Here is a 17254-nt window from a genome sequence, read left to right on the forward strand (position 1 = left end):
ATGCATGATCACCTGTCACACTGGAGATCTGTTCATAGGGACGTGGGATGAAATACAACCAGGGATAATTTGCAGTCTTTACACATACTGTAGAATTTGATTCTAACCACTTTAATCTGGCTACATGATGATTGCATGATATTCTATGAGGTATACAGCTTGTTATGGTTAGTGAATATCCATTAGGCAATGTCAGTGGCATTATTATTAGGAAGTATGTTTGTTGCATTTAAAACAAATATCCCATTTTATTTTGTGCCATCCTCAAAACACAGCATGCCCTGCATTTGTGCATCAGTCCTCAAATGGATGACCTCTATTTCAACCACTTCCAGCGCTCATCTGTTTGAATGACCAATTTGGGCCTGAATTCTTGCAATTTTTTGCTTGGAATCTCATTTTAGATCCTTGCATTGCATTGTTTAAGACTATACAATTCAGTGGTGAGTTTAAAGGCTAATAAGAGTAGACAAATGACCTGGATTAAAAGCTCCTTATTAAAATGTATTGGTCATCTCTCTGTAGCTCTTACAGGAATCCACACTCTAAAAATGCTGGGTTAAAAATAACCCAAGTTGGGTTGAAAATGGACAAACCTAGCGGTTGGATTAAATGTTTGGCCAACCTGCTGGTCAGTTTTATTTATCTCAACTGTTGTTTAAAAATTACTGTATTGCTTGCTTAAAATGAACCTAAAGTAAGTTGGAAATTAACATTTATTAATATGTTTTAATAAATTAACATTTGTGAATAAGTTTAATGAATAATAATTTAACCAGAAACATTTATTAAATTGCTTATTAATAATTGTTCACCTTTTGATTATTATTGTTGGCTCTAGTTTGATTTTTAATTTTGGGTTCATATTAAGCCAGCCCTATAGTTTTTAAATATAAATTTAAATTCATGTACATTTTTAAACAATAGTTGAGTTAAATAAAACTGCCCAACACGTTGGACAAGCATTTAACACAATCACTGGGTCAAAACAACCCAATCGCTGGGTTTGTCCATTTTCAACCCAACTTGGGTTGTTTTTAACCCAGCATTTTCAGAGTGTAATTTGAAAACAATCCCAAAAGATCCAAACGGGAATTTACTTAGAGTAAGAACTAAAAAAAAAAAAAAAAAAGATATCCCACTGTATTCCCATTAGTATTCATTTGGGAACATTCCAAATTATAGTAGAAAATCCTGCATGCATTCTTTATCGAATTTTTAGCATGCTTTCATAGAGTATAATTACAACCAACACTAGTGTGGTTGCAGAGCGTTTCTCCTCTAAATTTAGAGAGAAAACAATGTGCTAGAGGGCAACTTTTTATATGCAGGAACATTTAATCACAAGGTCTCTCCATCGAATCTCAAAATCTCGAATATCAAAGTGCTTTCTTTTTTTGTAATCATAATTACACATAGAGTTTATGCTCATTTGTTATGCATAATAAACTGCTGCATAATAGACTTCCTTATGAGTCGTTCTGTTGAACTGTATGTGGCACACTATATCTGCATGCCACTTTTGGTCACAAGACTGAATGAGAGCTCAGAATGGAGTGTTTCTATCCTCTGTGCATTCACAGTTGTTATTGTACCGCACAGCTGGACGAAGGTCCAAACCTCTGGGGGGGATGCTTAAAATATCAATAAAAGACAATAGTTCAACTCAACAATTTGAGTTGAGAAACACTTATATGGAAACTTAAGTAATGAGGCCAAATTTGACTTCTTTGTGATATGTAGAGCGACTTATGACGGATATATGAGCTTTTATGAGGTACTGTTTCCTTGACTGCTATATGTTTTTTTTAAATAACTCATATTGATAGAGTAGGGTGACTGGTAGCTGATGTTATACCAATATGAATATACATTTACTGTATAATTAGTCTTTTTTGACTTGTTTTCAATTTAAAATACCTTAAAATCCTTACAAAAAGATAAGCATATCTGAGAGTATTTTTTGTCTTTTTACTCGTTTTCAGTATAAACTGGTTAAAACAAGTGAAAAATACACAACAAATCAATTATCAAATAAAGCTAAATGACATGGAACAAAAAGTTGTCATTAGGTGCCATTTTCATTACATCAGCATCTCAGAGATCTCAAAAAGATTAATTAGACGTCATTACTAGTCTTATATTGTTGAACCAGTGTGGTTCAGGCGACAGAGGTGCGACCATGTTACGGACTACGGTTTCGGGAAAGAGTCGTGACTAGTTGGTTAGTTTCTCCAACGATGCATCGTACTATGGTAGTTAGGGGTGTAACGGTAAATGTATTTAAATACAGTATTTGTCCCGAACTGTCAAGGTACAGACGTCATGGTTCAGTGCAGGCGATCTGCACTCCAATCTAGAAGGGGGCGCACTCGGTAATGCAATGCTGTTTGTTAACCACCACAACAGGAAAAAGCGCAGAAGAAGAAGAACAGACGATCTAGCCATGCATGTAATCTCTCAACCATTGTTTCAATTGTGGAAGGACATCAATAAAACAGTTTGAGAATAATATCTCACATAGCATTACATTTACCTCAGGCAAGTCATTTTGTGTCCACAGCATGTTAGTTCACTAGAGAAATGAACTCTAGAGGGAGCATTTCACTAAATATATCCTCTATATTAGCTTATATAGTAATTATTTTTACTTTATCTGTTAGTAATGTCTTGATTATTTAATAAATTTGTCATGAAAACAAATAATGACAGTAACTGTGTGAATGATTATATTTTAAAAATGGAGTAGAAAAATAATTGAAAAATAATTTTATAATTAGATTTAGAAGTTAATGCAAACCCTGACTTTAATAAACCTAATAGCGATTTAATAGTTTGGGCTCTGTTGTTAATTGTAACTTTTATTATTATAGTAAGGTGCAAGAAAGGGCTTCCTGCATGTACATAGTTTACAGCATTAGCTGAGATATCCTTAAGAATATGTTAATTGTAACTGAATTTATTTAAAGAGAGAGACACAATTTATTCAATAAACCACTGTTTAATAAAAAATAAGTAAAAATAAGCAATTTTATGTTTAGATTTCTCCCTCCTGCTGTACCAAACCCTTACCGAACCGTGACTTCAATACCGAGGCGCGTACCGAACCGTCATGTTTTTGTACTTACACCCCTAATGGTAGTTAATCAGCGAGTTACATCATTGTACAGGAAACGCAGCCCTGGTCGTTCTGTCTATCATTAAACTGCACCAGTGCTCACATCTGCAGCAGAGATGCACCTTATAACCCACAAAATCTACACATGAAGCTGTGGTCCAGTATGCCCTTGCAGATCAAAGCATATGGGGAAAAAAGAGCATATATTAAAATTTAATCTCCCATGCAGTCGACAGCAGAGCTGGAGATTGCATTGGTGCTTTGCATAGTATATTTGAGGTAGAAATGTAGAGTATGAGAGTGTTTGTATACATAATATGAGTAAATGTATATGCTTGATTTTTATTTGACATAGAAAGTGATGTTAGGAGGTTTTTAAGAGATTGTGTTTACAACCGCTCAAACAGAAAATATTAGTTTCTTGAGACAGAAGAAGATGACTTTCATCCTTTGTTCTCATGTCTCTCTGGTTCTCATGATCTCATTGTTGGCATTTGCCTTATTTTATGCTGCCTTAAATGTCAGCTTCCTGTTTCAACAGGAAATACACCTCAATGGGTGTCAGGACAAATCACAGGTGAAGCTCATTCACTCCTACTGTTTGTGACTAGTTGGTCTATTTGCAGTGGTCACATACATATTTTGCAGTGAAATGTGGTCATCTTGTTGCCTAATTTATTATTTCCGCCATGCAAGTCTCTCTAGTGATGTAATTAGCTAGAGTTAATTCTCTCATGGGAATAGACTTGATTGACATGAGTTATCTGCTGTACAGTAATGCTTGTAAACCAGCTCTCGTCGTCTGTAAAGCAGTCCGGTCGTTAATAATGTCAGAGCAGGCGTCGTGCCTAACTGCACCATGGGATTGATTGGACATGCTGTTGACACGCTGACCGTCCACACATGCAGGTTTTCAAGAAATGATGTGGCAGTTTACACCTGTTTGAACAGAAAACATTAGTTTTTGGGACAGAAGAAGACTTTCATGCTTAGTTTTAATTTTCTTAATGTAGGCGATTGAGAGATGAGACTGTCTGGTTGTTGGTATTTGGCTCATTTTATGCTGCTTTTGGCATTAATGTCGAAGACTGTTAGCTTTCAGCAAAACCACCTTTAGTAGCTTTTACGTAAACTAAAGGCTGTTGGCTTTTTAAAAACAAAGGCAAGCTCTTTAAAAGGTCAACTTCCTGTTGCAATCTCAACGGGAAGCTTGTCTTTATCAAACTCTTTCATGGGTTTTAAAATAATCAGTGTGATCGGGTACTTTTGCCATGAGCATCTTTGTAAAATAGAGGACATATTGGTGTAGAAACCTAACGTTTTTGAACAATACAAATTTTGTGCTGATTTTAGACTATTTTATGTAAGATTTTTGGGTAACACTTTATTTCGACGGTCCACTTTTGACATTCTGCTAACTATAAGTAACTTTGCAACTACATTAGAGTATTAATATAGGTTAGTTATTAGACTGTCTGCTTAATATCTGCTTACACTTTATTTTGTTGCTTCCCAACAGACATTATACTGACTATAAGTAACTTTGCAACTATATGTCAATTTATTCTACTAACCTGAACCCTAACCTAATAGTCTACTAATACTCTAATGAGAGTTATTTGACATGTAGCTGCAAAGTTACCTATAGTTAGTAGAATGTCTAAAGTGGACCACTGAAATAAAGTGTAACTAATTTTTATTACATTAATACACCACCGTTCAAACATTAGAGGTAGGTTAGATGTTATAAATGTTTATGCAAGAAGTGTCTTATATTCACCAAGGCTCAAAAATATAGCAAACACAGTAACATTAACGTTAGCTTTTCTGTTGTAATATATTTTGTAAGACTGTCATGCCATTAACCCCCAAAAGATAATTTAAAGTCATTATTGTGTTAAATGAGGAAAGCATCAAATAAACATTACAAAAATATAGCTTTATAAAATTATATTTATAAAACTGCCAGTAGGTGGCGGTAAATGTCTGAATGAGAGTCGTTCAAACGGCTGAGTCATTCTGGAATTAAGTAAATGACTCTTTATGAATGAGTCATTGAATCATTGGTTCACCCGATTGATTCGCTCAAAACACGGATTCATAAGAAACGAAGATGCACAACAGTTCTGCTCTGGCTTTACAGGTAATATTTTCAAAATTGAGCAAAATCAGATAATACTGTGTCTAATATATAACACAATATTACCTTCTTATTGAACTGTTGAGTAAAATCAATATCACCTTTGCACTCGTGCTATTCGGAACAAAAACAAAACTTGTGTGATATTGCTTAACTATATCATGATATAACTCTTATTTTTACCATAACTATTTAATCAAATTAACGTGTTGAATTGACAGCACTGATATGTTAAAATATAATTTATTCCTGTGATCAAAGCTGAATTTTCAGCATCATTACTCCAGTCTTCAGTGTCACATGATCCTTCAGAAATCATTCTAATATGATGATTTGATGTTCGAGAAACATTTCTGATTATCATCAATGTTGAAAACAGTTGTGCTGCATGTATAAACCTCGCTGAATAAAAGTATTAATTTCCTTTTTAAAAAAAGCTTAAACTTTTGAACTGTAGTGTATATGCATGCACTTATATGACATAAAATGACTTGATGCTTGATTTAATACTGCTCCTCCAACAACATAGAATAATTGATGCAAATATTGTTTTACATACTTACTGAACATTGTATTTTAATTGCTAATTATGTGTGCAGATCCCGAGTCTCAAAGGAAACGGACGGTTCAGAATGTTCTGGATCTCAGACAGAACCTGGAGGAAACCATGTCCAGCCTGCGAGGGGCTCAGCTCAGCCAGAGGTGAGTGAGAACCAACACATGTTTATGGCATGAAAAATCACAGCCAAACTAATTCACAAGGATGCAAACTGCTGCTTTTCAATGAATCGTAAATCTGGGAGAAAGCAAAACAGTGTTCTTTGGAAACACATTTGTGCCACAAAGAGCATGAATATAAACAAGGCTTCATATTATACACAAACGATTACTTTTTCCACAACCATGCAGCCTCCCACGTCTTTTGGGAGAGTTTCCACTTCAGTCATTCAAACACCTGGCTGCCACATTTACAAATACACAATGAAACAATTTCCACCAATGACCAACAGCAAATACACAGAGAAATCAGCTGGTCTCCAAGGCTTCGCAGACTCAGATGTATATGCAAACTGTAAGACTTTTATATTTTCTGAAGAAATGAATGGTGGTTCTCCATGCAAAACTTGTTGCCACATTGCTAGGGAGTTCTATATATATATATATATATATCTATACCTGAGTATAGAGACGATCTGCTGAAGTTCAAACTGAGCATCAGAATGGAGAAGAAATGTGATTTAAGTGACTTTGAACGTGGCATGGTTGTTGGTTCCAGACGGGCTGGTCTGAGTATTTCAGAAACTGCTGATCTACTGGGATTTTCACACACAACCATCTCTAGGGTTTACAGAGAATGGTCAGAAAAAGAGAAAATATCCAGTAAGCAACAGTTCTGTGGGTGAAAACGCTCTGTTGATGCCAGAGGTCAGAGGAGAATGGCCAGTTTTGAGCTGATAGAAAGCAACAATAACTCAAATAAGCACTCGTTACAGTTGAGGTCTGCAGAAGAGCATCTCTGAACACACAACACGTCCAACCTTGAAGCAGATGAGCTCCAGCAGCAGAAGACACACTCCTGTCAGATAAGAACAGCAAACTGATGCTACAATTCACAGGGGTCACCAAATCTGGACAATAGAAGATTGCAAAAGAACATTGCCTGGTCTGATGAGTCTCGGTTTCTGCTGCAACATTCAGATTGTAGGGTCGGAATTTGGCATAAACAACATGAAAACAAGGATCCATCCTGTCTTGTATCAACGGTTCAGGCTGCTGGTGATTTAATGGTGTAATGGGTATGTTCTTGGCACACTTTTGTCCCTTTAGTACCAATTGAGCATCGTTTAAACACCACTGCCTAGCTGAGTATCGTTGCTGACCATGTCCATCCTTTTATGACCACAGTGAACCATCTTCTGATGGCTACTTCTATCAGGATAACACGCATATCACAAATCTCAAATCATCTCAAACTGGTTTCTTGAGCATGACAATGAGTTCACTATAATAAATTGGCCTCCACAGTATATATATATATCATTTTCAAGTGACAGAATAAGCTAGAGAGAAGCTACAGACACTTATATACTTCATCCTGATGAACATATTCTCCTTCCCTAAAGGTGTGCTATAGATGTGCTTAGCATAGCAATTGTGTTAACTTTTGTCTCAGTACCTTCCTCATTTTTGCCCCTAGAGATCTCAGCCTGTCCTTCCTCCTTACATCAAACCTTTCCCTGCAGGCGAACCATTCTCTATACGCTACTAAGTTTCTGAGTAGAACATTTTTTGTAGTAGATCAGCATGCTTTCTAGACCTGCAGCTAATGTACCCTCCATTTTAACAGCAGCACTTGTATAAGACTGATGAGCTTCCGAAGACTTGATGGCGCAGGCGTAAAAATGATTCATACTAGATCAGCCACACTCAACCCACAGATTCACAGCCACGCTCATGTATGTGTGTATAAAGCTCTGGCCTAATGAGCTTTTCTGTACTGTGATACTTCAGTTATCCTTCAGGACATGGAGATTCATGACCTAATACGGCTCACGATGACTCAAAATAGAGGTGCGGTGTTTGATTTTTCATGTCGATTCACATTATACACCTGCTGCACTAGAGTAGCCTATATCTGGAGTCTGTTATTGTCAAGATGTGCACTTGAATGGGAAAATGTGATTAATTACTGAACCACATGGAAGCTTTTATGTTCTCATATGCTGTTTTTGTTTAGGAAAACAGCTTGTCATGTGTTACGCTTTTGCAAACAAGCCTTTTATCAATTCAGAATGTTTTGGTAATGACGTGTGATGAGTATTTAATCAAAACCGGACAATTTTTTGTGGTATTTTGTTTGATTATTACTCATATTTATGGTTAGTGATTTGATTGAGAGGTACTGTAGGTTATTGCTTATCTAAGTGATCAAGCTAACGGTTTTCGATAATAATTGTATATAGAATGTATACTCCTAGCATAGCAACTTCCTAACAATCACAACCACTCACAATGCTATGACCACTTTTACATGGACAAGCACACTTTCTTCAGACAAAGTCTAGTTTAAGCCTGCTCTTGCCCTTACAGTGCTTGTTGATTTTAGTAATGAGAAAAACTCTATAAATGTTCTTGCCACACAGTGCATGACGTGGAGAGAGCAGGAACTTTGCTTTGGCTTCAAGTAGGATGTGATGTGGCACTGAAAGAGAATGGAAAAGCTGGTCATGAGGTTTGGGAGTGGCTGGGCCGTCAGTTTAAAATGTCAAATGTAGTGAAATAAGGCTGTATGTGAGTTATTTTCGTTGTTTTTTGAAAGTACAGAGAAATAAAACTTTTATTCTGACTAGAAACTCCCGTGCGGTCCTTCATCTCCAATCCATGTCCTCCGCTATAATGCCAGATTAAAGTTTGAATATGTAGTAATTTAGAGACAAGCATAAGTATATTAAATTATATTTATTAAAGGTGCCATTGAAGGTTTTTTTACAAGATGTAATATAAGTCTAAGGTGTCCCCTGAATGTGTCTGTGAAGTTTCAGCTCAAAATACCCCATAGATTTTTTTTTATTATTTTTTTTAACTGCCCATAATTAGAAATGCACCGATTCAGGTTGCGGTCCCTTTAAATCGCGTGCTCTCCGCCCCTGGAGCTCGCACTTGCCTTAAACAGTGCATCAACAAAGTTCACACAGCTAATATAGCCCTCAAAATGGATCTTTACAAAGTGTTCGTCATGCATACTGCGTGCATGCATCGGATTATGTGAGTGTTGTATTTATTTGGATGTTTACATTTGATTCTGAATGAGTTTGAGGCTGTGATCCGTGGCTAACGGCTAATGCTACACTGTTGGAGAGATTTATAAAGAATGAAGTTGTGCTTATGAATTATACAGACTGCAAGTGTTTAATAATGAAAATGAAAAAAATAGACGGCTCTTGTCTCCGTGAATACAGTAAGAAACAATGGTAACTTTAACCACATTTAACAGTACATTAGCAACATGCTAACGAAACATTTAGAAAGACAATTTACAAATATCACTAAAAATAACATGTAATCATGGATCATGTCAGTTATTATTGCTCCAGCTGCCATTTTTCGCTGTTTTCCTTGCTTGCTTACCTAGTCTGATGATTCAGCTGTGCACAGATCCAGACGTTAATACTGGCTGCCCTTGTGTAATGCCTTGAACATGGGCTGGCATATGCAAATATTGGGGGCGTACATATTAATGATCCCGACTGTTACGTAACAGTCAGTGTTATGTTGAGATTCGCCTGTTCTTCGGAGGTCTTTTAAACAAATGAGATTTATATAAGATGAGACTCACTGTATGTCATTTCCATGTACTGAACTCTTGTTATTACACTATGCCAAGATAAATAAAATTTTTAATTCTAGGGCACCTTTAAATGCTCAATTTTTATTTTACAGTACAATAGCATTATTACAATAATAATATATTTATTATTTTAATATTTAATAATTATAATCATAAAAAAATTATAATTATTATTTTATAGCTATATTGATTATATAATCACAATATAATTTTATTGGTTGTACAGGCCAACAAACAAGCACAGCAAACCTGAAACTCTTTTAAACAATGCATTTTATATCACAAAATCATAAAAAAAATGCAGTTCAATTATTCCCCCCAAATCGTTCAACCCTAAAATAGTCCATCACAACAAAAACATATTATTAAAATTGGCATGAAATAGATGTTGCCATTGTCTTTTCTTCCTTATTGTGACATATATGTCAGTAAAATGGCTTCTGGAACAAGAAAAAATGTGGGGCGGGGCGTGATTTTGTCCATGGGGAATTGATTTGATGGTTGTGGTTTGCTATTGGTGGATCTCATGTGAGTGACAGGTTGCCCCGCCCTTGTGGCAGTAAACACATTAACAGAGAAGAGATGTCGCTGCAAGAGAGAAGGGAAGATATTTTGATTATGATGTACACAAATAAATCATTTATAATAAATCCTGCAATATTCCATAAAAAACAAGAATTGTCAGTTGTGATTTCATGGTGACTTTAACAGACCTGCTGGCAACAAGACCATGTGACCCACAGGCCAAATTAACAACCCTAGGTAACACTAACCAAATAACCCAAAGCCAACATGTTTGTGAGCATTTTATTCCTTTGAGAGTATCAAATATTTCAAAGCACAGGTGCATTTTCTGGTATTTCGCAGCTGTCTGTTGAATTATCCTGAGAGAAGTGTGTAAAAATAGCTACTCGGTGTTTATATGGTGGAGGAAGCTGTTATATTATTCATTTGAGCCGGTGAATCTGGTTATGCAATCTGCATCCTCAACAGATGAAGATGATCATGCATCCGTTTCTTTAGTAGGTCACGAGTTCCTGTGGCCTTCCTCACATCCAACAAGCTTATAATGTTGTGTTTTGGATATATCAGTAACCCTCTCTCTCCATCTACAGTTGTTTGGACAGCAGCGTCTGCTACGACAGCGACGAAACCAACGCTCGCAGCATCTCCAGCCTCTCCAACCGTTCCTCGCCTCTCTCCTGGCGCCACGGCCAGTCCAGTCCTCGTCTGCAAGCCGGCGACGCGCCTTCCTCAACTGGCTGCAGCTATATGTCGGGCACTAAGGCCTCGTCCCAATACACCTCTCAAACGATGCCCGCTCGCTGCTCCAGCCGTCTCAGCCACACATCACGCAGCGAGTTCATCGAAGGCCTGGACGCTGGAGACAGCGACCTCAAGTCTGGTTACCTGAGCGATTCTGATGTACTTTGCAAGAGCCTTAATGACGACGACGATGACGACAATCTGGCCAATGGGTGAGTGTTTGTTTGCTAAATATTTTCATCTGTCAACTTGAAAAAGATGGCGCCACTGGAAGACTTTGTGAAGATGTTCATAATTTGAAGTATTCATAATAATATAATGTCAAGAATGAGACCAGGAGACGCAGTACGGTTGTTAACCTGCCATGTTAGTACACTAGATCAAAGAGAGGTCATGCTAATTATCCACATTACCAGAGAGGCCTGCAGAGATGCTGTGAATGATGAAATGCCTCCTGGTTCTGGCGCAGCTTCTATCAGTAGCTTCATAACATTAATTCAGACTTTTGTACAGGACACTCTAAAATGCATAAAAGTTACATAGAGCTCAATGGGTCATATTTGTTTTGTGACATGTGATTAGTGACAGCGGTGATGCTTGCATGTTTGTCAAGGTACAAATGGTTTATTTACACTACCGTTCAAAGTTTGGGATTGGTAGGATTTTTAAAATGTTTTTGAAGAAGTCTCTTCTGCTTACCAAGGCTGCATTTATTTGATCAAAAATACAGTAAAAACTGTAATTTTGTGAAATCTTATTACAATTTAAAATAACTGATTTCTATTTTAATATAATTTAAAATGTAATTTATTCCTGTGGTGCAAAGTGGAATTTTCAGCATTATTACTCCATTATTACTTACTCTGCTTCATATTTTTGTGGAAACCATGATACTTTTTTTTTTTTTTTTAGGATTATTTGATGAATAGAAACTTCAAAAGAACAGCATTTATTTGAAATAGAAATCTTTTGTAACATTATAAATGTCTTTACGGTCACTTTTGGTCAACTTAATGCATCCTTGCTGAATTAAAGTATTAATTTCTTCACAAAAAAGAAAAAAATGTTACCGTCCCGAAACTTTCCGCATTGAGGTGAATGTAGTTTCTAGTTATGAGCGTTTCAAAATCTGCCAATAGTGCTGGAGTTTCTGGTGAATTTAGTGTTTAAATCACATTCCTTTATATTGCTATATTTAAATTCAATTTCAAATTACATTTAGTTGTGGCTAGATTAACAAAAATATTAAACAGACACCATATATACTCTGGACCTTGGACGTGTGCTGTCAATCTTCAATCAATTTCACTGCTTGGCATTTAATGACATCTTATGCAACATATGCACGTGTAACAATCCATGTTTTATGTAATTTGGGATCCCATCCGCATGCTTCACAAGGGTCAATGCGAGTTGATTGTAGCCTGTAGTAACAGTGTTCATTTTGCAGGTGTGTAAAAAATAAACACACAGTTTGGTCAAGGTCAATATTTTGTTGTTCAGTAGTAGTTTGATAGCTAGCAGCTTTGCAGACAACAAAAAATTGCACATGCCAAAATAATAGCAAGTAATCAAGTAGGCATTTAGCAGACGCTTTTATCCAGAGATTTGCAGCTCAGTGACAATCCCTCTGGAGCTCAACGGCACAATGATCGCTTGAACTGGCAACCTATCACTTTCTGGCCCTTTGAATTTTATCTGCTTTGTCACACTCAGCATTATTTTAGTATATATATATATATATATATATATATATATATATATATATATATATATATATATATATATATATACATTTATTATATATATATATACACATCAATATAATAGATCAAAATATCATTTTTTAAATTTTGACACCTTTGATTCCCCTCTTTTGAAGCACCTAACATGTTGGCAAAACCAAACTTAATAGTGAACTTGAAGCATTTCAGTGCACCGGTCACCATTTGTGTCTTTGCAAAGTCGAGCCATCTATGAGGTCTCAGATTATTCAGAAAACTCATTATAATTTCATTTTAATTTGCATGCCATTCGGAGTGACCTTGTGTTCCTCTTGGACTCGGACAGTACACAGCCGCAGGGAGTTTGACAGCAGGTGTCTGATCTCAGTAGCATCCAGATTTGAGGACTCCTTTACTGGCCTCCATTGTCTTTCTATTTCCTCTATCTGCTCTTTTTCTACAGAAAGTTTGACATTTTCAGCACAGCTCATTGCTCGGTCACACCCCCCCAAATACTCACATTGCACGTGTATTCAGATGATGAAATCCAGGACAGTTCTCCTGGGCGTGAAGCTGTGCTTTATCTGGGAAGCTCATGCAGAGGGATTTAGAGAGTGCCGCATGACGGTGGGGTGATCAAACCCAGCCCTCGTTCTCACTTTCTACTGACACTCCAATGCAGTGAGAAGAGAGGGAGAAACTTACATAAGGAAGAACAGGCCTTAACAATACGCATGGTCAGAGAGCTTTGGGTCAGTTGAAGGAACTAGGGCAAGTTAATATCTTGCACATTTTTTCTCAAATTATTCCCTCAAATTTTTGCTGCTTGTTCAGTTTACTTAATTAAAATGCGCTAACATAACACAATTGTCAACCATTTTATCACAACTTAATTTCATTGTTTTGGGACTACATACATTTTTTTTTTTTTTTTTTGCTTTAACTTTAACCTCATGGTTGGATTTTCAGTTCCCAGCATTTCCGAGTGATGTGAACGATCTTTTAGTGTTTAATGTTCGGTTGTGTTGGACATTTAAAGAGTACCTGTGTTTGAAGTTTGTGCTGAAGAGTGGGACTTGATTGTGGGATGGTTACATGTTAACTATGGTAATTGTTGCATCATTCAATGAACTTAACTGTGCAAATGTCAGTGCTGTGGCAAACTAAACAAGTATGTTAAAAATTAAGATAAATTCATTTAATGTAAATACTAATGATGGGAATTCTGATTCTTTTCCGTGAACTGGTTCTTTTGGACAGTTCGTTTTAATGAACCGGTTCAAAGAAACGATTCACCAGTTCGTTAATCATACAATGATGTCATGTATATGCAATTCTATTATTAAAACAGCCAATAATGATGTGAAACATAGATGTTTTATTTGTCTAAAGCATATAAAATTAATAAACTCGTCTTAATCAACTCATCTCTGAACTGTTTCAGTGTACTGGTGACTTAAGAACGATTATAACCATTAACCGACTCTTGAACTGCTATAAGTTTACTGCTGTTGACTTGAGAACGACTGCCATCGGATCACTGTTATATTTCCAATATGTTTTATCTGTTATACTTTATGCTTTTCAGCAAAAGACATCAGAAATATACATTTTGCACCTTTATGAAACCCTCGGCAGATGTCAGACACACTGTTCTCAGTTCAGTGTATTGTTGGAGTAACTGAATGAGTTGCAAAAATCGGCATCATAGGATCATATACTCCTAGATATTACCTCATTGGCTCAAGTGACTGTCAGGCATGTCCGAAAGTGAGTTTTGTGAGTAACTTGTAGATCTGTGTTGAGACTGTTTCCGACGGTTCAGTCCGATTTGGTGAACTGGTTAATCCAGTTCACTAAAAAGAACTGGTTCAAAAGAAAGATTTGTTCACGAACTGGACATCGCAACTGAATACTTGCCTTACAAAAAATGAGTAAAATCAAAATTAAATATATATTCACTTAAATTTACTTAACATAGTTAAGTGGATTGTACTTAATTCCATGTATGAAATTTACTTGAAAAGTCTGAATGCAAAACCTTGCAAAAGAAGTATTAGTTGCATTATAGTTTCTTTAAAACTAAAAGATTTTTCTGACACATATAAAATATGTTTGGAAAACAAAATAAATAGCTAAAAGTAGTTATTTATAATATTTTAAAATTATTTAATATATATCATGTTAGTTGGGCAAGAACAAATCTGAACTATAGGCTCAATTAAGGCCCAAAAAAGAAGAAAATCCTTATGATTGAGCTCTATTAAGTGTATGATTTTTGCTGTACGTACTGGATTTATAGCTATAAATGTATGTGTGTACAGTATGTGGACATCCATCTTAAATGTCCCTGAAAACCATTAAAAAAAAAATCACTAATGTATCTAAATTGGTAAATCTCACTTAGTCCACATACTGTAGGTGTAAAAAAATGAATTTAAGTTCAAATGATGAGACTATAGGACACAATAATCCGCTCAAACTAACTGTTTTGTTAAAAGGGCTTAATTTAATTGCATGGAAACGTTTTCCTGCATTTAATTAAGCTTGCTGAGTGATTTTTATCTTTTAAGTTTGTAATACAGGCCGTTAATTGTTTTGTTTTGTTCCTTTTGACAGCTAGTGGCATATTGGTGATTTGTGCAGAAGAATTGCTCGAGTTAATTCAGGGAAGACGAGTCTGAATGTGGTAACCATGGAGATGAGCTGGTGAGGAGAGCTTAGGTTTTCCCTCACAGATGCTTTAGTCTTCCTCCATCGATTCCGTGTTCTTGAGTGATAGTGTTGTAAGTGTGTATAGTGTACTTTTGATATAAAATATGTATTAAATGATTACCATATTGATACAATAGAAGGGCTGTGATTACTTTTGAGATTTGTCAATAAAAGTGGACAGAATAGCATAGCTTAGCACATATCATAAGCTGGAAGATGACAATATATTAGCTTTTACAAGATAAAGTAGTTGTAGCTAAGTAATGGCTTTTGATGCCAACTGCTGATGTTTGCGATTCCTGCAGTTTGGGCTCAATTTACAAATATAGGCAAAAAGCTAAGTCTGAAGTTATACAAATAATGTGTATTGATTGTGTCTGGCCTGAGGCTGTAACACACGCGTCTGTTTCCATGTGCTCCGCGGTGTATTGCTGTGTCCCCTGAGACTCACCCGTTCTGTTCCCGTTCATGGTCAAAACCATCCTGAATCTTTTATGGTAACGCAAAGTGATTTACAAGTGCTATGTTTTGTTATAAGTAGTCTTTAGGACCTGCGGCATATTTTTAGCACCATTAAGATTGTGACATTACTTTCTTGACAATTAAACATATTTTCCCTTAAAATTCTCATTACAGGCATGAAAAATAATATTATATTATAATAAATAATATTACATTACATAATGAAATATATATATATATATATATATGTATATGTTATATTATATTATATTATTTATATAATATATTATATTATATTTAGATAATTCACTATATAATATTATTTATTATACTTTTTAATTTCAATTATATATATATATATGTGTGTGTGTGTGTGTGTGTGTGTATAAAATTGAAATTAAAAAGTGTATTAAATAATATTATATAATGTAATATTATATTATATATTATTTGTCTATATATATCAATATTATATATATTTCTTCAATTTATGTTGAATCAGTTTAAATGGAAAATAAATAATTATATTATAAATATTTTTTTCTCACACTTAATGAGGATTTCAGGGTAAAATGTGCTTAATTGCTGTAATAATTTAATTTAATAAATCTTAATTTGCTAAAAAAATAGGCTTTATTTTGTATGCCATTTTATTTTATTTTTATCTTTTTTTAATTTTAGGGTGATTTTGTATTTCTGACCTTCATTCTTGCACATTAGGACACTGAAAATAGAGATGATCAAGGTTACTTTAACCTTTATTTGTATTATCTCATCTTCAATGTCTAAGTGCCGTTCCATGTTCTCGTCTCCATATGTCCCTGTGGCACTGATGATATTACGCTCTCATATTTCACCCTAAAGCTTGACCGTTTGTATGAAAGGGTTTCACAATGACTCAAACATCTGAGATTGTGAAGTACTGAGATTCTAGTCTCCTAAAGAAACACATGGTTTGGTTACACTGTCAATTATGGTCAGTGCTCTGGGATGCTGAGAGATCACAGGGTGAGCGGTTTGGGCTTGACCTGAATACATCTGTGCTCCGCCTCCCTCCAACATTTCAAGAGACAGAGAGATCAGTCTCTTTGGCAATTTTGCTATTTAGCTGATTGATTGACGTAATGATAATTATAACACTCACAACAACAACAGCCCATCCAGAATCCTCTATTTATCACATTTTGACACATGGAAATAGTAATGGGATAAATAGATTTTTACATTTCCTGAATAGAATGAGCAGTGTTTGCCTGAGCAGGTGGTTGCTAGGGTGTTGCTAGGGTATTGCTCAGTGATTGCTATGGTATTCTAGGTGGATGTAAGGTTGTTGCTAGGGTGTTGCTATTGTATTCTAGGTGGCTGTAAGAGTGTTGCTAAGTTGTTGCTATGTTGTTGCTATGGGTATTGTATTCAAGGTGGTTGTAAGGGTGTTGCTAAGTGGTTGCTAGAGTGTTTCTGTGGGTGTTGCTCTGTGATTG

General features: G+C 35.7%; 1 protein-coding gene across 14 annotated transcripts in view; it reads left to right on the top strand.

Annotated features, from left to right (window-relative positions):
- Positions 1 to 17254, top strand: part of nav1b (neuron navigator 1b) — an 86606-nt gene that overhangs the window by 15367 nt on the left and 53985 nt on the right. For all 14 annotated transcript variants that reach the window (XM_048198556.1, XM_048198559.1, XM_048198555.1 and 11 more), the window contains 2 exons: positions 5858 to 5960; positions 10722 to 11084. In XM_048198556.1, coding sequence (XP_048054513.1) covers positions 5858 to 5960; positions 10722 to 11084 — 466 coding nt within the window. The remainder of the gene's footprint in view (positions 1 to 5857; positions 5961 to 10721; positions 11085 to 17254) is intronic.

This window comes from Megalobrama amblycephala, linkage group LG8, assembly GCF_018812025.1.
Source record: "Megalobrama amblycephala isolate DHTTF-2021 linkage group LG8, ASM1881202v1, whole genome shotgun sequence".
NCBI classification, from domain to species: domain Eukaryota; kingdom Metazoa; phylum Chordata; class Actinopteri; order Cypriniformes; family Xenocyprididae; genus Megalobrama; species Megalobrama amblycephala.